Consider the following 21,715-nt stretch of genomic DNA (forward strand, 5'->3'; position numbering starts at 1 on the left):
TAGACCCAGCTTTGAACCCCTAACTGTCCCAAAGGTGTTTCCTAGGAATTTAGCAGCAGAGAGTCCCTTTTCCTCTCCCGCAGCACGTATGTTGTCCCATCCAGACCTCTAATTTGGTGGAGCTTGGGTTCACACACATTTCCCTCCCCTTTCTTTTCTGCAGGTCAGAGGAGAAACATTGGTATTTGAGGCAAAAGGTTTCAATTTCCCCCAGTGAGTAAACTCTTTAGGTATAAAATTTATTTAATCATAAAGGATTTCTATTTCTTCAACACAAATGCACACATTAAAAGTAAAAAAAAAAAGAGAGAGACATATATTTACACAAATTAGAAACTACAGTCTTAGGTCCTGGATTAGGGGTCTAGAGGATGGACAGCAGGAGCAACTGGAGGACGGCTTCTCATCTGTTCCAGGTGTCCTCTGGTCATCTCTCTGGTCAAGGTGGGTAGACCAGGAGGGGAAGGGGCACAGCTACAGTTTGATGGCAGAGTTACTAGCAAATTGTGATAATGAGACCCCTCTACAGATAGTTTCTGATGATTACCAGGGATGACAGGAGATGCTGTCGTAGATGGAACTGGAGTGATTGGGGCTGAGTGAGTCAAGGGCTGTACTCCATGCTGGAGGAAAAGGATGACACCAATGCTGGTTCCAGTGCCTAAAGGACCATGGCTAAAGGAGACGGTACCTGGGGAACTGAGAGGGGGATTGCAAATTGGAGTAGTGTGGATCCAAGTGAGGTTCATAGCTGGCCATTCGGTGAGGTGCCAAGGCTGCTTTGGTTTTAATACCAGCTGTCCTAGCTGTGTCTGGTCCATCTTTTCCATGGAAGGTGCAGGAGAGGAAGCAGCTGGATAACTGTGGTGGCTTGGAAAATACTAGGGAAGGGGAAGAAAAGAGAAAAAATTTATGTGAGAAAGCTTTCAAATTAATTCCACCTGGCTGCTTAAATCTTGGTTTTCCTTGGGAGCTCTGTAATGCTAACATACCTTGCTTTAGATAATTTCCTGCCAGGCCATGAATAAGTGAAAGTTTTAGTAACCAAATTCTTGAAGGCCTACTATATATACCATACACTATATAGCACTGGCTATTCAGACATATAAGGGCTTCCCTGGTGGCTCAGTGGTAGAGAATCCGCCTGCCAATGCAGGAGATGCGGGTCTGATCCCTGGGTTGGGAGATGCCCTGAAAAAGGAAATGGCAACCGACTCTAGTATTCTTGCCTAGCAAACCCATGGACAGAGGAGCTTGTCCGGCTACAGTCCAGACATGACTTAGCAACTAAACAACAATTCAGACATATACAAAATAAAACTAACAGTCTCACAAATTTTCACTCTTTATAAACAAATTCATTTTAGAACGTCTTTCTGAAGTTTTTACTTGGAATCATCATTTTCCAATTTCTTTAAGTTCTAATTTTCTATGTTGAGTTCCTTAAGAACTGCGATCATTCCTCAAAACCCATGTTTCCAGAGGGATACAAGGATCCTTGGGTAGGAATTAAAAAGAGAGGAAAAGCGGTTTAGGGGCAGCAGAGGAGAAAAGATTGTCATAGCCAAGCTGTGGAATCTCCCTGCATGATTCATCTGGCCAGGTAAAAAGTCTTCTGTATCTATACAGAAAGCAGATAAGCTACAAGACGTGGTATGGGGTTAAACTCCATAGAGTTCTTAGAAATGACCCAAACAAAATGGAACCAAAAAACATCTAGAAATCAGACTATGAAGGAATCTAGGTATGTTCTTCCTTGAAAAGAAACTTACTGAAAAGATGAAAAGACCCAGAAGAAAGTGGGAGAGGGAGGCCCTTTCTGTATGTACACTTAATTTCTTTGGTTATTTCCCCACCTTTTCCTCAGATAATAAGTTCTCACCTTGGTCAGCTGGTGCCTGCTACTACCCAATGATGACTTCTGGGCAGCTATATGAGGAAACCAAGTCTTTAACATTCCTTCCACCTGTAACAGAGTTCCTAGATAACGCTCTCTGTGAGGGAAAGTGAAAAAAAAAAAAAAAAAGGCCATTAGGTGTAAAAAAAGCCACAGAACAGGATTGGAAATACCACTTTATGAGAAGAGAAAAGAAGCAAAGGGGACTTACCCCATCTGTGGCTTCTTCAAAACTCCTAAGATACGCTGGATCCTGTCCATTGCCACGCTCTGCTGGAAAGTGCTCAATCCTGGGGTTAGGAGAGAGAAGATGAGATCAAGGATTGAGATTCAAGAATTTAGTGAGTGAAAGGAAAGACAGAAGGGAGTTTAAATCGATTCACCTAAGGAAATTGTCACAGGAGAAAACAGGAATCATCTAGGCCTCAAAGACTTAAGAGAAATACACATTTAAAACGCATGTGGAGAGAGACAGAGACAGATCTGAACCTAGCTCAAATGAATGCAACTCATCAGATAATTACCTCTCTCAAATCGACCCATCTTCAACCCCTTCAGTAGGTCTGTGAGAGGGGGTATGAATCCTTGGAGCTCTTTACACTGTAGGAAAACAGACAAATGGTATGAGAAGACCAAGAATTGCCCACACCAGTACTTATTTTTCCATCCCACCTGGGAGCCAATACTCTCCTTGTGGGGTCCTTATCAACCAAATGAATACTAAGCCACTCTGGTCCCGTCTCCTTTTTCCAGCTTTTTCTTACCTTCTGAGCAAAGAGCAGGTCTCCTTCTGTGGTACAACCCTGGATGTTTATACAGGTCTCCAATTCACCATCTCTTGATCTTTTGACCCCAGATCCTGACATAGAAGAAGCCAAGCCCCGCTGTTCCGAGTGAGATGCTATATGTTGGTTACTGGAAACCTTGGGTCGTTGCCTGTAGCGGATAGGACCAGGGCTGGGCCGAGAACCTTCCTTCTGCCCAACAGTGTCTGGCTTGGGGCCATGAGCCCACTTGTCCTCCCCCTCACTATCGGAGGGGGAGCCAAAGTCACTGTTCACTGGGGAGGTGGAAAAAGAGGACGAAAGAGAGTAGGAAGAATAGGAAGAAACGCTAGATGGAGAATCCATAGGTTCAGAAGCAGGGTCTGGAGAGCAGCTCCCGGAGTACCCAAAGATCGGGACCTGCAACCGAAGAGCAAAGCGAGGAAGTCTGAAACCAGAATCTGAGCATTGGGAAATGGACTGAGAGACTAGGGTGTACTGTATACGGTAATAACATCTCTTCTCTCCCTTCCCAATATTAATCTTGTCTCGGGCACAATAGACAAAGTCATCTTCCCCACCTCCCCCACTCCACTAAGAACCTGGATTGCCTTTGTGCTCTCTGCGGAGCAGCTCTTAGCCTGACACAGACTGTTCTTTCTTCCTTCAGTTCAGAGTAAATGACATGGTATGACCCCTTTCTCCGGTTCGCCTTTCTGGTCTCATCCTGACCCCGTAGCGAGCCTCTCTATCTGAGCTCACTCCACCAGCAAGCCAGAAATCTGCTGCACTTGAACCCACCTAGGGACCCTGTAGGAAACTCCCGCCTCTTCCCAACCTTTCTGATCTCCATCCCTGCGCCGGACCACTTCCAGTCGCACCTGCCACGTGATGCGAATCCCTGCGATACCAATATCTGCAACGAGTCCCTAAGCCCACTCCCACCGGGTCTGATCCTCCCGCGCGGATCGCTCCCCGGCGTCAGAGTCTCCTCACCTGTGTCAGTCGGTTCAGTTCAGGCTGTCTGCAGCTCCTACTCAGACTCTCGAGTCTCGGCTACCCACCTCCGGCTCCCTCCCACTGGGTCCCGCCCCTTCCCCCTCCAGGACACGTGCAGCTCCGCACGTGCCTTCCCCCTGCTTACACAGACCTCGCACCCTCATTGGTTGTGTAGCCGGTGACACGTGACTCTCGTTATTGAAGTTCACATCCCATTTGCTACAGCATACAGGGGTTCGGCCAATAAAGCGGCTGTCGGGGGCCGATTGGTTGGATGGTAAGTATTCCGTGCTCCGCCCCTACATGCGGCTAGCAAGAAGGACCCGGTGATGGGGAAAGGAGGAGGAAGGAAAAAGAGTGGAAAAGAAGGGAGGGGAGAAAAAGGGCGGAGCCCGTGGCCTTAAATAGGAAGGTGGCGTGCTGAAGCCGCGCGGCTGGAGCGTGCAGACTAGTAGTGTGATCTGAGGTGTGAGCCTTGCCGTGTGGGGCTCTTGGTTCTTCCTTGGTAACCGACTCCTGTCCCCCCTCTTTCAGCGCTTCCGCTCACAAGTGCAGCACGTGGAACCCGTCAGCGACTTGTGTCTGCAACGTGTGTGAGAACATGGACGTGTGCCACTGTGTATCCTCCTCCTCCCCCGCTCCGCTCTCCGTGGCCCAGCCCTCGTGACTCCTCGGTCTCTGTTTCACTCTCCCCTCCTCCTGCTTATCCTACAAGTTGGGTGCCTCCTGCCCTGTTGGGTGAGGAGGGTGGGGACTTCTGCCGAGAACACCGCGTCCTCTCCCCGGCTCCCACTGGGGCGGCTCCTCCAGCCCTTTCCTTACATAACCCGCCACACACGTTACCAGCTCGGATGCCAGCCCGCCATCAGTCTAGAGGTCAAAGCCCAGCCGGGTCGTTCCTGACCTCTACCCGGGTTCCTCAGGCCTTGTACCCCTAATTCTATTTTACTTAGCACGAGGAATGGGGAGGCGGGTAGGTCTCTGATTTCCTAGATTATGCCTTTGTTCAGCTTTAGTTTCTTCATTGGTCCTCTGGAGAAGATTTGAAGAAGGGAGGGTGGCAAAGTCCGGAGTTTACTATTTACTGCCCCTTGCAGTTTTTTTGTTTTTTTTTTTTTCCTTTGCTGCACCACCGGGAGGCTTGCAGGATATCGGTTCCCCAACCAGGGGCTGAACCCGGGCAACAGCAGTGAAAGCTCGGAGTACTAAACACTAAGCAACCAGGGAGCTCCCCTTGCAGTATTGAGAGCACTGTGAACAGAAGGGGACGAGACTCAGGGACTGTGGGCTGATTAAAGCTGTAACATTGAAGAGACCGCAAGGGGGCAGCCTAGTTCTGATTAGGGTCGCAAGGAGAAAGGGGGGGAAAAACATTTAAGTTTGTCCTTGCATGCCCTAATTACTAACTGAAAAATATACATATTTAGAGGCGGGGCGGGGGGCGGGGATAGGGGTGGGGAGAGTAAGAAGAGGGTGTGAATTTTTAAAATCTAAGTAGCTTTTGATGGTTTATGTTTGTTTAACAACGTGCTTATTTTATAAAACGGATAAAAGGGTTCTACTTCAACTTTCTCGAAGCATATTGTTTCAGTACTGTATATGATAAGGTAAAACGGTAGAATTAGAGGGAATTATAGGCTGTGAATAAACCTGTTTGTGGGTGCTCTTCTCTGTTCTTCCCAAAATTTAAGTTCCACCCCCCTCCCCACGGTCCTAATAATTCCCTCTAAGTCTGCTGTCACCTAACTCCACAGATGGTGACTGCAGCCATGAAATTAAAAGACGCTTACTCCTTGGAAGGAAAGTTATGACCAACCTAGATAGCATATTCAAAAGCAGAGACATTACTTTGCCAACAAAAGTCCGTCTAGTCAAGGCTATGGTTTTCCCAGTGGTCATGTATGGATGTGAGAGTTGGACTGTGAAGAAAGCTGAGCGCCAAAGAATTGATGCTTTTGAACTGTGGTGTTGGAGAAGACTCTTGAGAGTCCCTTGGACTGCAAGGAGATCCAATCAGTCCATTCTGAAGGAGATCAGCCCTGGGATTTCTTTGGAAGGAATGATGCTGAAGCTGAAACTCCAGTACTTTGGCCACCTCATGTGAAGAGTTGACTCATTGGAAAAGACCCTGATGCTGGGAGGGATTGGGGGCAGGAGGAGAAAGGGACGACAGAGGATGAGATGGCTGGATGGCATCACTGACTCGATGCACATAAGTTTGGGTGAACTCCGGGAGTTGGTGATGGACAGGGAGGCCTGGGATGCTGTGATTCATGGGGTCACAGTCGGACATGACTGAGCGGCTGAACTGAATTGAACTCCGTTTCTAATCCATCCTTCCCACATATCCTGGTGCTCTCTTCAGTGTTGTGGCTTTAGAACTGGCCCTCATAAAGGAGTAGAGAGATTACTCAGGAACCATTCCTGCCCCAGATTACTTCATTTATTTATTTAATCTTCCACTCTCCTCTTCCCAAATCCCCATCAACGAGTCTTCCTTCTAAAAAAAAAGGGAGGGGAGGAGGCGATTTGCAGAAAATCAGGGTCAGGGGACTCAGGAAACCTTCCAGGTTCTCCCACCTCTATGGAAACTGCCTGGGTTTTATATTTTGAGCTAGATTTCCTCATGACGTCTATTAGATGTGTCCCCCTCCTTCATTCCGCTAAACTTCTTCGTGCCTCTTATTGTGGTTACCAACTTAAATTCCTTCCTTTCCTCCACTGTCTCTCCCCTACATTAGGGAACCATTCCTGCCCCTGCTTCTGAACTTCAGCCTCTCAACTCTGTCAGGTTGCAGGGCCCCTCCCATTTTGCCCTCTGGCACCTGCAGAACCTTAAACCAGTCCACGCTGAAACCAGCTCTGATTCCTCAAGGCAGACTGGAAACGCAGAAGTTTCTTGTCCCTTCCACTTGTTTCTGCTCTAGGAAATCCTGAAATCATCCCAGTTCAGAAAAAGTAATGACTCTTATTACAAAGGCCTTTGCCTCAACATCTCCTAAACCTCCTTAAAGTTAGATAAGCTTTTTCTAAATGTGATTCCTCTTTCTTTAAGCAGCTGAGAATTGACCAGGCTGGGAACACTAGCTGGAGATACTGGTAAAACTTCAAAACTCCCCCAAGGCCAGTGGCTCCACTCTTACCTTTTATAGGAAATACATCAGCCCCTGAACGAGGGCCCAGAACAGAAGGAGTGGACCAGGACTCTGCAGACCGGATACAGCGTCATTCAGATCTGGACTCTGCTAAAATACAGACATCCCCTCATAGTAGGCTAGTATCACCCTTCCCACCACCCAGCTCCCACTCTGGAAAGATAACCATCTCTTTACGCCAACCTCTGTCTTCTTTCCTCTGAGCTTAGAGAAAGATCCAGCCCTCCTCCCCATCACTATAAGAAGTCCTTTCCCCTGTGCCTTTCAGCCATTCCTGACCATACTCGGGAGGCCTCACTCCATTCAGTGACATGTGTTTTGTTTCTTAACCTATGCACATGACGCTGTGCTAGTCACTGTACTAGGTGCCATATTAGTCACTCAGTAGTGTCCGACTATGCAACCCCATCGACTATAGCCCACCAAGCTCCTTGGAATTTTCAAGAATACTGGAGTAGGTAATCATTCCCTTCTCCATAGGATCTTCCTGGCCCAGGGACTGAACCTGGGTCTCCGGCATTGCCGCAGACTCTTTACTGTCTGAGACCCCAGGTTCAGGCACAGCTGCCATGTGTGCTAAGCCGCTTCAGCTGGGTCTGACTCTTTGAGACCCTATGAACTGTAGCCCACCAGGCTCTCCTGCCCATGGGATTTTCCAGGCAAGAATATTGGAATGGGTTGCTGTGCCCTTCTGCAGGGGATCTTCCTGTCCCAGGGATCAAGCCTGGGTCTCCTGTGGCTCCTGCACTGCAGGCAGATTCTTTACCGTTGAGCCACTGGGGAAGCCTGCATAAGGGGATATAAATATGATTAAGACATTGGTCCTACCCTCACAGAGTTTACAATCTAAAGGGAGCCTGCTGCTGCCAAGTCGCTTCAGTCGTGTCCAACTCTGTGCGACCCCATAGACAGCCCACCAGGCTCCTCCGTCCCTGGGATTCTCCCTGCAAGAATACTTGAGTGGGTTGCCATTTCCGTCTCCAATGCATGCATGCATGTTAAGTCGCTTCAGTCGTGTCTGACTCTGTGCAGCCCCATAGACGGCAGCCCACCAGGCTCCTCTGTCCACAGGATTCTTCAAGCAAGAATTCTGGAGTGGGTTGCCATTTCCTTCTCCGAAAGGGAGCCTACTATATACTTTAAAATATTTATCTGTCCTTGTCAGTCATCAGCTTTCCATTCCTACCAATTCCTCCCATCTATGTACAACTATATTCAGACTGCACTTTGGTTCTGTGGCCCTTTCTAGCTGTTGCTCCTCTCTTTCTCTCTTTGGCTGCACCTCATGGCATGGGGGATCTTAGTTCCCCAGCCATGGATTGAACCCATGCCCCTGCATTGGAAGCATAGAGTCTTAACTGCTGGACTTTCAAGGAAGTCCTCTGCTTCTTTTTTCATTACCAGATTTCTCAGCTAGTTGGTCTATCCTCTCCCTCCACTTCCTCACAATATATTTCCTCTCTAATGCCACAGAAAGTAGTTTTTGGTACAACCACTCAGTTGAAACTGCTTTCTCTGTGGTTATCGATGACCTCCTTCTCCTTGGCTTATTGGTAGCTTTTGAGTGATTATATTAAACTTTCTCTTCTAGACTCAATAATACAAATTTGGCTATCTACCTTCCTCTCCAATCAATCTGTTTCTTTTTCCTTGGTTGATTCCTCTCCTACTAACTAAAGGCACAGTCATTGGCCTTTCTGTATTCTGTAAATACTGGATCTACTGAGCTTGTCTGCATTCATAACTTTGCACTTAGAGCTGGAGCACGGACTTAATTCAGCTACCTTTAGAACACCCTCATAGGCTGTGCAGAGAAAGCAATGGCACCCACTCCAGTACTCTTGCCTGGAGAATCCTATGGACGGAAGAGCCTGGTGGGCTGCAGTCCATGGAGTAGCTAAGAGTCGGACATGACTGAGCGACTTCACCTTCACTTTTCACTTTCATGCATTGGAGAAGGAAATGGCAACCCACTCCAATGCTCTTGCCTGGAGAATCCCAGGGACAGGGGAGCCTGGTGGGCTGCCGTCTATGGGGTCGCACAGAGTTGGCCATGACTGAAGCGACGTAGCAGCATAGGCTGTGACTGTAAATTCAACTTGGCCAATACCAAATTTATAACTTCCCCCCTAAATCACTCTGATCACTGTGATCTCTGATCACAGTTCCCATTTCAGTCAACCATTTTCCCAGGTGCCCATATTTAAAACTTAAAGTTATTTTTAAAACTCAAGTTATTTTAACTCTCCTCTTATTTATTGCTCATATGAAATTATCACTGAAGCAAGGCATTTTCTTCAGTGTTTAGTTTTCTCTGCTCCATTAAAGATGTCACTTCTGGGGCTTTCCTGATGGCTCAGTGGCAAAGAATCCACCTGTCAATGTAGGAGACATGGGTTCGACCCCTGATCCAGGAAGATTCCACATGCCTTGGAGCAACTAAGCCCGTGGGCCACAACAATTGAGCCTGTACTCAGGAGCCCAGAAGCTGCAACTACTGAAGCCTGCTTGCCCTAGATAGAGCCTGTGCTCCACAACAAGGGAAACCACTGCAAGGAGAAGCCCTGGCAGCAATGGAGACTCAGCACAGCCAAGAATAAATAAATAAACAAACATAATGTCACTCCCCTCATCCAGACCTTTAATGGATGCAAATCTCATTAATTTCTCTCCAGTCCCTTGCATCCTTCATACGACCAGATAAATCATTTTTCAAAAATACCACTTTCATCGTGCATTTAGCACATGGGAGAACATACTAGGCCCCCTATTGTTTATGAATCTGAAATTTACCTTGACACTTCGAACTCTGTAATTTGGCCCTGTGTTCCCATATGTGAAATTACCAAGCAAATACATGTAGCCTTGAACATTTTATTTGTTAATTTCCTATTGTTCCTTTTCATATACCATCTCCTTCAATCATACCTCAACCAATAAATATACCCTTCTTGTTCTATCCTCCTTGTCTGTGCAGCTCTTTCACTCTTGGAAGAATTAATCTTCTGAATTGCTTTCAACCTTTTATAACTTACTGCCAATCAAAAGCTCACCTATTCTTCAAAGAAGTATCTCAAGCACAGTCATCTTCTGAGAGTCTTGCAGACAACTTCAACCTATACTAATCTCTCTCCTTCCACCGCCTAAAGCACTTGTTTGTTGTATGCTGTCAAATTTGTATGCAATTTAACACTGTTAAAAACCTTTTCATTTTGTTCCAAATGTTTCATAAGTGTAAACTTGAGTTTTATGAATATTTTGAGGACAATAACATCATAGATTTCTTTTTCATTAGCAGCAACATCCTTAGCAGCTTTACGCATAGGTTACAAAAACATGGTGGCCAAATGGTAAAGAATCTGCCTGCCAATGCAGGAGACACAAGAGACACGGGTTCAATCCCTGGGTCAGGAAGATCCCTGGAGAAGGAAATGGCAGCCCACTCCAGTATTTCTTGCCTGGAAAATTCCATGGACAGAGGAGCCTGGTGGGTTACAGTCCACGAAATCTCGAAGAGTTGGACATGACAGAGCACTAGACTCTGTGTTTGTATATAAACACATTAAACACTATTAAACTGAAATTTAACTGCACCAACTCTTCTTCCCTGTGTTCTGTATTCAAGGTTAGTATTAAATCTCAGTGAAAGAAATGATGGCTAATCTGAGATGAACACCTGCGTTGTAGTACTAGTTATTTGGTTCCCCCATCCACCAAAGCTTCCCTCTGCTCCACATCACCAGTCTGGGGATCCATCCAGGGTAAGGGATGTCTGTCTCCCTCCCCCCTTAACCCCAGTCCACTCACTGGTTCCATTGTCACTGGTTTCTCTGTTACAGGCTTCTGATGGTCAGCGCGGTCTGTTTCATAACCAATGGTAGTTTCTGATGCTTCCACCTTCTCATCCAACTTGTTCTGCCCTCCGTAGGATTAGGAAACAGAGTTATCATTGCCTCCGTTCAACATCCTCATAGATTCTCTATTTAGATTTCTTTTTTACTTCACAACCTCTTCTCCCCTCCAACCCCTCATCCAAGACTTACACTCAGGGATCTTTCCTACTTCATGTTTGCATGGATTATGTACCCACCCTGTTCACCAACTCCCTTAACTCGAGGACTGTTCCTCCCTTTCAGTGTCTTAGCAAACCTACTGCATTCTGGCTTCATCCCTACCTGTGGCTAACAAATTTGTTTCAGATTCACTACCTAGTTTCACTTCACCTAACTAGTTTTTATTCCTGTTCATTATTCACATTTCAACAATGTCTAGTTTCTTTTTAACTGCTACCTATCCTGATCCTCCTAGAGGATCATGTAGATGTCACTCACCACTGTGTTCTCTGACTCGAACATAGAGTAATCAACAGTGAAGTTCACACCAAAGTCATCTGGGAAGGAGAAAAAAAATAAGTAGTTACAAATCAGAAAGGTAGCACTAGGTCCGGAAAAGAGGAGAGGAAGAAATTGTGCAGAATATTTCGGTTTGCTCAAGTTATAAAATTAACTGGTATAATATAATTCCACAAACTTTAAGGGCTTCCCAGATGGCATAGTGGTAAAGAATCCACCTGCCAACGCAGGGGATATGGGAGACTTGGGTTCATCCCTGGGACAGGAGGATACCCTGGAGTGGGAAATGGCAACCAGGTCTAGTATTCTTGCCTGGAAAATTCCATGGACAGAGGAGCCTGATGGGCTAAAGTCCATGGGGTCGCAAAGAGTCGGACAGGACTGAGCAACTCAGCGCTTGCACACAACAAACTCTAATGTTAAAAATGTTTGTGAATGTGTATGCATTTATATTTTCAACCTGATATCCCAAATCATGCACAGATTTGAAATTTTTCAAATTATTTCAACCAGTTTCTAAAGGATCACTAGTCTGAGAAATAACGTCGTGAGTTTGATGGCTTTTGCTCAGAGCCAAATTTCTCTCTGATCTAGTTATGCCATTGCAAAAGGAAAAGTCAGAGTCTCAGAACTGAGTAGCTCCCAAACCTCTCTCCAGCCTGTGAAGGATCAGAACCTTATATGTACTCACCATAGTTGGGGGTGATTGTGTAATAATAGATCACCTGATAATAGTCATCCTCCTCCAGTTCTTCTCCATCCTCATATTCTTGTCCTAGGATAAGGACTAGAGGTCAAGGGGCATCTGGAAAGCTTTAGCAACACAAGGACACCAGAGGTTGACCTCAGCTCTATCAGTATTCTTTGTTTCTGCCTCCCCTCTCTTATCTCCCTGCCTCTGTGCCTCTAAACCCTTCTCAGTCTTCCGGGCTCTTTAATGCTGACAAGGCCCATTACTCTGTGCCCTTTCAATCCGGGAATCCCCAGAACTGAAAATGGGTCCCTTCACATACTGGAACCCACATGAAGCCTTAAAAACGTAGGAAGCAGGGAGACACCAGAAATTAAGACTTCCAAATCTACTCCTCAGTATTATGCTGCAGACCTACTGTATTTGTGAGAGATCTCTTACCAGTGTCCCTCACAATTAACTAATACACACAGCCTTAGGCTTTTGGACTTGGGCATTAGTTCTCGTTTCAATGCTAACTAGCAGGATATCTCTGAAAAACACAGTTAACACCCACTTTCTTCAGATGAGTCAGATGGACTAAATGATCCATCTGCATTAGTTTTTCTTCCTTCCCAGGATTAAAAATATGTGGCTTTGACAGGACTGAGTCAGGAATTCTAGACGTCCTGCTAGTTTTCTAAACTCCTTGAATGCGCTCTCTTAACCCCAAGCAGTGACACAACAGTCTGGAGGAAAAGGAAACAATGAGAGCACCTGGAAGAACAAAGGAGGGAAGAAGCCAAGCTTCTTCTGGGACCCTGTCACTGAAGGCAGCCAGGACTCAGTATTCTAAAGGTCACCCCTCCGGGTCTTTACTAATACAAGGCTTTTTCTCCAGTTCTCCGGGAGAGAAGATACCCTGGCTTCCCTCGATAGTTTCAGACTGCTCCACCTTCAAGGAGTCCGCCTCAGTCCACTCTCACTTTAGTCCTTCTCATCTCACTCAAGTCTGTGATGATGGCGAGCTGAGTTCACTCTTGTTAGAACCTCCGCATGTCTGGGGCTCCATCCGCACCAGCTGCCTCTTCTTTGACAGGACTCTGCTCTCCTCCCCATTTCCTGTCTCTAATTTCCAGGTCCTCCCTCTGCCCCTGACATCTAACACCGATGGGAGAGTGTCGTCCCTCCTTACTGAACTGCACCTCCTGCCCTCTCATTTGCTTTTCTCCCACCATTTATGGTTTCTCCCCATTTATGATTAGAAGACCTGGCTCAAAAGCCCAGGGAGAGACATGAACTTACCCAGGATGAGTGGCACAGCAAGAATGGCTACAAAGAGGACATCCATTCTGGATTCTGCTCTAGTGCCTTGTAAAAAGGAAATTACAGCGTTTCCCACCAAACTTACCCCGCCTTCTGCCCTCCTCCAAAGCAGCGAAGGAGCTGCAGCAACTCTTCTCCCACGGGGGGAATTCCCGCCCACTTGCTGCCTGGCTAGGCCATCAGCTACTACCGGTGCAGTCCTCAGTCACAGCGGCCCAGATTAGAGAGACAGACTGAATTTTGATGGGAACATGTTCACTGAGACTCCCTGGCCCTAGACCAGATCCAATCAGGCCACCTGCTGCCACTTTCTGAAACAAAACACACAAATGAAAAGCCAGACCAAACAACAACAAAAAACCCAGCTTACGGTGAAGCTTCCCCTCTCCCCTACTTTCCTTCCTTGTTCCCAGTCCTCACGAAAAGCTCCCTCTCCCTCTCACTGTCCCTAACTGACTATCCTCTCCAGAACTGCCCTTCTCCCTGAGACTTCATCACAGTCTCTTTCTTCACAGTCAAAACATTCTGCCGAAGGGATAAGCATTTTTTCTAGAGTGAGAGCAGTCCCCTCCCTCTGTTTATCTCAGACTACAAAGTATGTGAGCAGTGTCAGCATCACCATCCGACTCTACAAGCACCTGCTGCATCGATTCTGATTTAAAAAAAAAACAACAAAAACTTTCAGTCAAGACTAGTTCCTTCCTCTCTGCTAAGTACTGACCTCAACTCACCTCTTTCTCGTTTCTGCACACAGGATGGGAGAAGGGAGGGGGCAGGTACTCTCTCTCTGAGGTCTATGCCTCTTCTCCCCTTTCGGTTGTTTGGTGTGTCCCCTTCCTCCTAGCCTGCAGGGGTGGAGTTCACCTTATCCTTCTCTGCTCTTATACTTCCCATTTTCATTCCATTCAGTGTAGAAACTTTTAGTGACATATTGCTCGGAACAACTGTGCTAGGCCTAGTCTGGCAGGCAATTTAGGTTTCAGAGGCAAGGAAATAAGAAAAAAAAAATTTTTTTTAAGGGAGTTCAGTTCAGTTCAGTCACTCAGTCATGTCCGACTCTTCGAGACCCCATGAATTGCAGCACGCCAGGCCTCCCTGTCCATCACCAACTCCCGGAGTTCACTTAGACTCATGTCCATCGAGTCAGTGATGCCATCCAGCCATCTCATCCTCGGTCGTCCCCTTCTCCTCCTCCCAGCACCAGAGTCTTTTCCAATGAGTCAACTCTTCGCATGAGGTGGCCAAAGTACTGGAGTTTCAGCTTTAGCATCATTCCTTCCAAAGAAATCCCAGGGCTGATCGCCTTTAGAATGGACTGGTTGGATCTCCTTGCCGTCCAAGGGACTCTCAAGAGTCTTCTCCAACACCACAGTTCAAAAGCATCAATTCTTCGGTGCTCAGCTTTCTTCACAGTCCAACTCTTGCATCCATACATGACCACTGGAAAAACCATAGCCTTGACTAGATGGACCTTTGTTGGCAAAGTAATGTCTCTGCTTTTGAATATGCTATCTAGGTTAATAGTAACTTTTCTTCCAAGGAGTAAGCGTCTTTTAATTTCATGGCTGCAGTCACCATCTGCAGTCATTTTGGAGCCCCCCAAAATAAAGTCTGACACTGTTTCCACTGTTTCCCCATCTATTTCCCATGAAGTGATGGGACCAGATGCCATGATCTTGGTTTTCTGAATGTTGAGCTTTAAGCCAACTTTTTCACTCTCCACTTTCACTTTCATCAAGAGGCTTTTTAGTTCCTCTTCACTTTCTGCCATAAGGGTGGTGTCATCTGCATATCTGAGTTTATTGATATTTCTCCCTGCAATCTTGATTCCAGCTTGTGCTTCTTCCAGCCCAGCATTTCTCATGATGTACTCTGCATAGAAGTTAAATAGCAGGGTGACAATATACAGCCTTGAAGTACTCCTTTTCCTATGTGGAACCAGTTTATTGTTCCATGTTCAGTTCTAACTGTTGCTTCCTGACCTGCATATAGGTTTCTCAAGAGTCAGGTCAGGTGGTCTGGTATTCCCATCTTTTTAGAATTTTCTACAGTTTATTGTGGTCCACACAGTCAAAGGCTTTGGCATAGCCAATAAAGCAGAAATAGATGTTTTTCTGGAACTCTCTTGCTTTTTCCATGATCCAGAAGATGTTGGCAATTTGATCTCTGGTTCCTCTGCCTTTCCTAAAACCAGCTTGAACATCTGGAAGTTCACGGTTCACATATTGCTGAAGCCTGGCTTGGAGAATTTTGAACATTACTTTACTAGCATGTGAGATGAGTGCAATTGTGCGGTAGTTTGAGCATTCTTTGGCATTGCCTTTCTTTGGGATTGGAGTGAAAACTGACCCTTTCCAGTCCTGTGGCCACTGCTGAGTTTTCCAAATTTGCTAGCATATTGAGGGCAGCACTTTCACAGCATCATCTTTTAAGATTTGAAATAGCTCAACTGGAATTCCATCACCTCCACTAGCTTTGTTTGTAGTGATGCTTTCTAAGGCCCACTTGACTTCACATTCCAGGATGTCTGGCTCTAGGTGAGTGATCATACCATCATGATTATCTTGGTTGTGAAGATCTTTTTTTGTACAGTTCTTCTGTGTATTCTTGCCACCTCTTCTTAATATCTTCTGCTTCTGTTAGGTCCAGACCATTTCTGTCCTTTATGGAGGCCTTCTTTGTATGAAATATTCCCTTGGTATCTCTAATTTTCTTGAAGAGATCTCTAGTCTTTCCCATTCTGTTGTTTGCCTCTATTTCTTTGCACTGATCGCTGAGGAAGGCTTTCTTATCTCTTCTTGCTATTCTTTGGAACTCTGCATTCAGATGTTTATATTTTTCCTTTTCTCCTTTGCTTTTTGCTTCTCTTCTTTTCACAGCTATTTGTAAGGTCTCCCCAGACAGCCCTTTTGTTTTTTTGCATTTCTTTTCCATGGGGATGGTCTTGATCCCTGTCCCCTGTACAATGTCACAAACCTCAGTCCATAGTTCATCAGGCACTCTATCTATCAGATCTAGTCCCTTAAATCTATTTCTCACTTCCACTGTATAATCATAAGGGATTTGATTTAGGTCATACCTGAATGGTCTAGCGACCATTTGTTCTAGTGACCATTTAAGGGAGTTAATAAACAAATAATAAACAAGTAAACAATAAAGGGAGTTAATGAACAAATAAACAATGGTCTAGTGACCATTTGGTCTAGTGACCATTTAAGAGAGTTAATAAACATCTATTCAACATCTACTAAGAGCCAGGCACTATGCAAGTCTCCGTGGAAACACTAATGAACAAGATAGGTTTGGCGCCTGTTCCTAAGTCAGAAGATGCTGTGATAACAGTTCAGAGGAGAGATGATGTCTTCTCCACATCTCTTCTGGATTGCTATGATCAGCAGCAAGACAATATAGAGTCTTGAGCACCAACCAGGATGTTCTCATATAATTCTATATAATCTACTCCTTCAGCTTCTTTCCAGAATTTTCCAGAAAAAATGTAAAACTCTTATGTGGATATACATCTATGCATTGCCACAAATCATTTCCAGAAGGAAGGGAAGGCTGGCTCTCTTTGAACAATTTTTATAGTGTTTGGGGATACTTTGATAACTTTCTCAAAAGCAATGTTCCGGTTTTCCTCACCTTCCCATCCTGGCACTCTTTTGCTAAAATATCCTCCCTAAGGACTAACCCTACCCCCATTCAAATGAAGTACAGTACCCTCTTACATTTTAACTTTCTTTCTCTCTAAAATGCATCCCTTGTGCCTTCCCTTCCCCCAGTCTGAGGAAAAGACACCACTGATGTTCATTTTCAGAAAATAAATAGAGGAAGTATGACATAAAGGGAACTGAGTAACTTTGGTGGTGTGTGGGGGAGGGGGATAGTTTTCCTTCAACTCCACAGCTATAATTGCTTTTTACAAACAGCTTTAACTCCCAATTCTAACTCAAAATCCCCTCTAACCTACCTAACATTGCTATCCAGGCTCCTTTTATTTCTTTCTTATTCGCTTGTCATTACAGATGAAAGCTTCATTAGCGACACTGTATTGTATGTTTCCTACACTAGCCTGTTCAAAGCGCACCTACTTTTAAGTGTAACCTTCATTTCTTGGGCAGTATCTCCAGTTCATTTCCTCTCATTCAAGTAAGAACAATACCCGTCCCTATCTCCCGGCACCCTCTATCCTGTGATTTCTTTGTATTTGTTCTTTAGTTTCTAACAGGATCTTCCCCCTCTGCAGCTCTTCAAGAAAAGGTAGGATTGCTACCACCCTCCCCCATAAAATAACGAAAGGAAACAGCGACCAAAGCTGAACCGAACCGAACCAAGGAAGCTGGGCCGGGCCCAGCCCACTGCTTTAACCGGCAGGAGCCACTCCCAGGTCCGAGGTCCAGGGCAAGGAAAGCTGGACTACAACTCCCAGCAGGTCGTGAAGCCACGCCCCACCTCGGCAGCTCCGCCCCCACGGGTTCTCCCTCCATTGGCCTCCAGGGGGTGGGGATTAGATGGGAGGTGGCCATGAGGCTGCAAAGGGGTTTGTTCCCTCCTCGGCTTCCGTAGAGGAAGTCGCGCGGACTTGTGTCTGGGGTTTCGATATCCCCGCCTTCCCGGGGGGTCCGGGGGTGACATTGCACCGCGCCCCTCACGGGGTCGCGTCGCCACCCCACGCGGACACCCTAGCTGGCGTGCTCCTCCCCTTCCCCTCTCTTGGCCGGGTCTCCACCCCGCCCCCAGCTGCCCAGCCATGGGGGCCGCAGTGTTTTTTGGATGCACTTTTGTCGCTTTCGGCCCGGCCTTTGCGCTTTTCTTGATCACTGTGGCTGGAGACCCGCTTCGTGTCATCATCTTGGTCGCCGGGTGAGTTAGGGGGTTGGGGAGACGCGGAAGGACGCCGAAGAGTGAGATCCGAGAGGAGTTTGAGGACCTGGGGCGAGCCTGGGAACCTGAGTCTTGCTCCTGCTCAGTGGTGTCCGATTCTTTTGCGACCCTATAGACTGTAGCCCGCCAGGCTCTTCTGTCCATGAGGTTTTCCAGGCGAGAATACTGGAGTGGGTTGCGGTACTGAAGATACTACTTCAGGGAATCTTCCCTACCTAGGGATGGAAACCGCGTCTCCTGAGTCTGCTGCATTAGCAGGCGGATTCTTTACCACTGAGCCACCTGGGACGCTCCAAGGGAAGCCTGAGTAGGGGGAGACAAGTTGGAGGTGAAGATTGGGAAGGGTCGAGTCAGGGGTCTGATTGATTTGCCCTTTCCCGCAGTTGGTTTCCGCCTTGCAGGGATCGCACAGAGTCCTCCTGTACTCCTCCCGGCGACGTCAGAGGAGGCCCAGGGCCAAGACTAGTGAAGGGGCTGTGCTGACCTCACCCGTCCCTACGGGAGTATCCAGGAATGGATACCTCGCCCTCTTGTGCTCCTACACTCTGGCTTTCATAGCTCTGCAGACCCTTTAATCAGATTTCTAAGCCTTCCCCTGCATTCAGATCCCTACAAACTCCCTTGGTGGAGACACCTATCCTATCTCCTCCCTGTCTCCCTGGCCATCCGGAAGTCTAAGTTCCGCTTTTTACGCTGCAGCCTTGATTGGTTTCCCTCTTTGATTTCTCAGGATGCCCTCTATCCTTGCTTGTCTGATTGCCCTTGTCTTTCCCCAGGGCGTTTTTCTGGCTGGTTTCCCTGCTCCTGGCCTCTGTGGTCTGGTTCATCTTGGTCCATGTGACCGACCGGTCAGATGCCCGGCTCCAGTATGGCCTTCTGATATTTGGTGCTGCAGTCTCCGTCCTTCTACAGGAGGTGTTCCGCTTTGCCTACTACAAGCTGCTTAAGTAAGAAGATGGGATGGTCTGGAGGGGAGAAGGGCAGAGGACTGAACTATAAATGGGGCAGCCCTGGGTGGTGGTTTGGACGAGGAAGCACTAAGGGAAGACATTAGAGGGAAAGGAGATTCCTGCCCTCCCTCATGTTTCCCCTGTCCCACCCACCCCACCACACCCCAGGAAGGCAGATGAAGGGTTAGCATCGCTGAGTGAGGACGGAAGATCACCCATCTCCATCCGCCAGATGGCCTATGGTGAGCCAAGGGAGAGGGACTGGAGGAGGGAGTTGGACAGTCGTCTCTCCCAGGGAACCCTCTAAACATCCACTTGTCCTAAGTGGCTTCTTGTTTTTCTTCACACCTGACTTCCAAGGCGAGGTTGCCTGGAGGGAGAGAAGGTGGGGGGGGAATTGTGCCTGGGGATGGGGAGGGATCACTGGCAGGCAGGCTATAGTGATCTCTGGCATTGATGAGACCCTCCCTCTCCCCAGTTTCTGGTCTTTCCTTCGGTATCATCAGTGGTGTCTTCTCTGTTATCAATATTTTGGCTGATGCACTTGGGCCAGGTGTGGTTGGGATCCATGGAGACTCACCCTATTACTTCTTGACTTCAGGTAAGGTCCACTTTCTTTCTTGTCGTCCTGCCCCATCCATCCCTTAGCCCTGACCTGATTTACTGGCCCTCCCTGGGAGACTTCTTTGGCTCAGCATCTCAGGAGGCTGGGAGAAGACGAGGGATGTATCTCATCCCCATCTCCCCCCTGCAGCCTTTCTGACAGCAGCCATTATCCTGCTCCATACCTTTTGGGGAGTTGTGTTCTTTGATGCCTGTGAGAGGAGACGGTACTGGGCTTTGGGCCTGGTGGTTGGGAGTCACCTACTGACATCGGGACTGGTGAGTTGGGGACAGGGGCCTGAGTTAGAGAGCAAAGAACTTAATGGTGAGTGGGACGGAGGGGAAATACATCCTCACTGCTTAACGTTTAAAAATCGGTGTTGAGAGGAGGCAGAAAGGTGAGTCTCGAGACGTCTCTCACCTCAGCATCAGTTGTATATCCTGCTCTGGGGATTCTCTGGGGAGGAGTTTGAATGGATTAATCAAACCATAATGCAGATGGCTTGAGGTGAGCAGGAATAGCAGAAACCTTTGGGGGAGCTGAAAATCACAAGATACTTACTGGTGCTCTGAAGGACTGGGGGACTTGAGGGAGATCTCTGGGGAGGTTTGGGTCAAAGGCACAATGGGAATATAGGGATTAGAGGGAGAATCTAACTTCTTTTCTACTCTTCCCCCATCACCAGACATTCCTGAACCCCTGGTATGAGGCCAGCCTGCTGCCCATCTATGCAGTCACTGTTTCCATGGGGCTCTGGGCCTTCACCACAGCTGGAGGGTCCTTCCGAAGTATCCAGCGCAGTCTCTCGTGTAAGGACTGACTACCTGGACCGATCGCCTGACAGATCCCACCTGCCTGCCCAGTGCCCATGACTGAGCCCAGCCCCAGCCCGGTCCATTGCCCAGCATTATCTGTCTCCTCGTCGGTCTGTCCCACCACCTTCAGGGTCTTGCTTTGTCCACTCGTGTGTGACCTTTAGTCTCTAGGCTTTACCAGGAGCAGTCTGGGTTCAGCCAGTCAGTGACTGGTGGGTTTGAATCTGCACTTGTCCCCACCATCTGGGGACTCCCCCCTCCCCTTGCTGTCCAGGACTCCCCATGTGTCAGTGCTCTGCCCTCACCCTGCCCAAGACTCACCCCCCTTCCCCTCTGCAGGCCGACGGCAGGAGGACAGTCGGGTGATGGTGTATTCTGCCCTGCGCATCCCACCCGAGGACTGAGGGAACCTTGGGGGGGACCCCTGGGCCTGGGGTGCCCTCCTGATCTCCTCGCCCTGTATTTCTCCATCTCCAGTTCTGGACAGTGCAGGTGGCCAAGAAAAGGGACCTAGGTTAGCCATTGCCATGGAGATGAAGTCAATGGAGGTTCAAGGGTAGACGAGCTCTGAGTTTCCCAGTACCCCCTCCCCAGACTGGACATCTTGGTCTTTTTCTCAGGTCTGAGGGGAACTATTTTTGGTGTGATAAAGACCCCAAATTGCCTTTTTTTTTTTTTTTTTTTTTGAGTTGGGGGAGGGAGGAGGTATGTTGGAATTCTTCTCCTAACCTCCTTGGACTGTATTTTCCCTCCTCAACTTGCTCCTTATGACTGGGCTTATACCTGTCCAGCCTTCCCCTTGGTCCCAGGCTTTGGGGGAAAGGAAGGAAGTGCATGTTTGGGAACTGGTATTACTGGAACTAATGTTTTAACCTCCTTGACCACCAGCATCCCTCCTCTCCCCAAGGTGAAGTGGAGGGTGCTGCGGGGAGCTGGCCCACTCCAGAGTTGCAGTGCTCCTGGAGGAGTCAGCCTACCATGACATCACAGGGAAGGAGGGCAGATTTTTTTCTAGTTTTTAATTGGGGTGTGTGGGGGCGGGGAGGTTTTCTATGAACTGTATCATTTTCTGCTGAGGGTGGTGTATCCCATCCTTTTAATCGAGGTGTTTGTGATTTTGACTAATAAAAAGGACTTTTTAATTGTGGGGGAACTTGGCTTTAAAAGGAGGGGATAACGTGTTAATGAGGTTTCTGTCCTCTCATGGCTCTTTTCCAACCTCCTTTCTAACCTGGCAGTTTCTGGTTCCCTCCAAGGATAGCTTCGATGCAAGGGCGGGGAATCTGAACTCATGTCAGA

The 21,715-nt window shown here is 47.5% G+C and overlaps 3 protein-coding genes across 5 annotated transcripts; 1 reads left to right on the top strand and 2 right to left on the bottom strand.

Moving 5' to 3' along the window:
• Positions 1-198: 198 nt before the first annotated feature.
• Positions 199-3,738, bottom strand: CIART (circadian associated repressor of transcription). Its single transcript, XM_040230786.1, has 6 exons — positions 3,658-3,738; positions 2,662-3,081; positions 2,422-2,497; positions 2,109-2,187; positions 1,883-1,994; positions 199-881 (listed from the first exon to the last, which is right to left on the bottom strand). Exons 2-6 carry the CDS (start codon positions 3,025-3,027, stop codon positions 357-359), a joined length of 1,158 nt encoding a protein of 385 aa, XP_040086720.1. The 5' UTR covers positions 3,028-3,081; positions 3,658-3,738; the 3' UTR covers positions 199-356.
• Positions 3,739-6,089: 2,351 nt separating this feature from the next.
• On the bottom strand, positions 6,090-13,898 carry CUNH1orf54 (chromosome unknown C1orf54 homolog). 3 transcript variants are annotated; one of them, XM_040230805.1, is made up of 6 exons: positions 13,143-13,271; positions 11,859-11,942; positions 11,147-11,205; positions 10,623-10,730; positions 6,803-6,905; positions 6,090-6,162 (listed from the first exon to the last, which is right to left on the bottom strand). In XM_040230805.1, exons 1-5 carry the CDS (start codon positions 13,186-13,188, stop codon positions 6,807-6,809), a joined length of 396 nt encoding a protein of 131 aa, XP_040086739.1. In that variant the 5' UTR covers positions 13,189-13,271; the 3' UTR covers positions 6,090-6,162; positions 6,803-6,806. The 3 variants fall into 3 exon arrangements, 2 of the variants coding, with proteins under 2 accessions (XP_040086739.1, XP_040086740.1); XM_040230806.1 differs by having other exon boundaries at positions 6,803-6,902; positions 13,143-13,242; XR_005719339.1 differs by lacking the exon at positions 6,090-6,162 and having other exon boundaries at positions 6,798-6,905; positions 13,249-13,898.
• A 1,935-nt stretch (positions 13,899-15,833) lies between these two features.
• APH1A (aph-1 homolog A, gamma-secretase subunit) lies at positions 15,834-21,554 on the top strand. Its single transcript, XM_040230803.1, has 7 exons — positions 15,834-18,026; positions 18,824-18,994; positions 19,166-19,239; positions 19,476-19,598; positions 19,752-19,879; positions 20,287-20,410; positions 20,756-21,554. The coding sequence occupies exons 1-7, from the start codon at positions 17,914-17,916 to the stop codon at positions 20,818-20,820; spliced, it is 798 nt and encodes a 265-aa protein (XP_040086737.1). The 5' UTR covers positions 15,834-17,913; the 3' UTR covers positions 20,821-21,554.
• Positions 21,555-21,715: the final 161 nt, after the last annotated feature.

This window comes from Oryx dammah, unplaced genomic scaffold (assembly GCF_014754425.2).
Source record: "Oryx dammah isolate SB20612 unplaced genomic scaffold, SCBI_Odam_1.1 HiC_scaffold_28, whole genome shotgun sequence".
NCBI lineage: Eukaryota > Metazoa > Chordata > Mammalia > Artiodactyla > Bovidae > Oryx > Oryx dammah.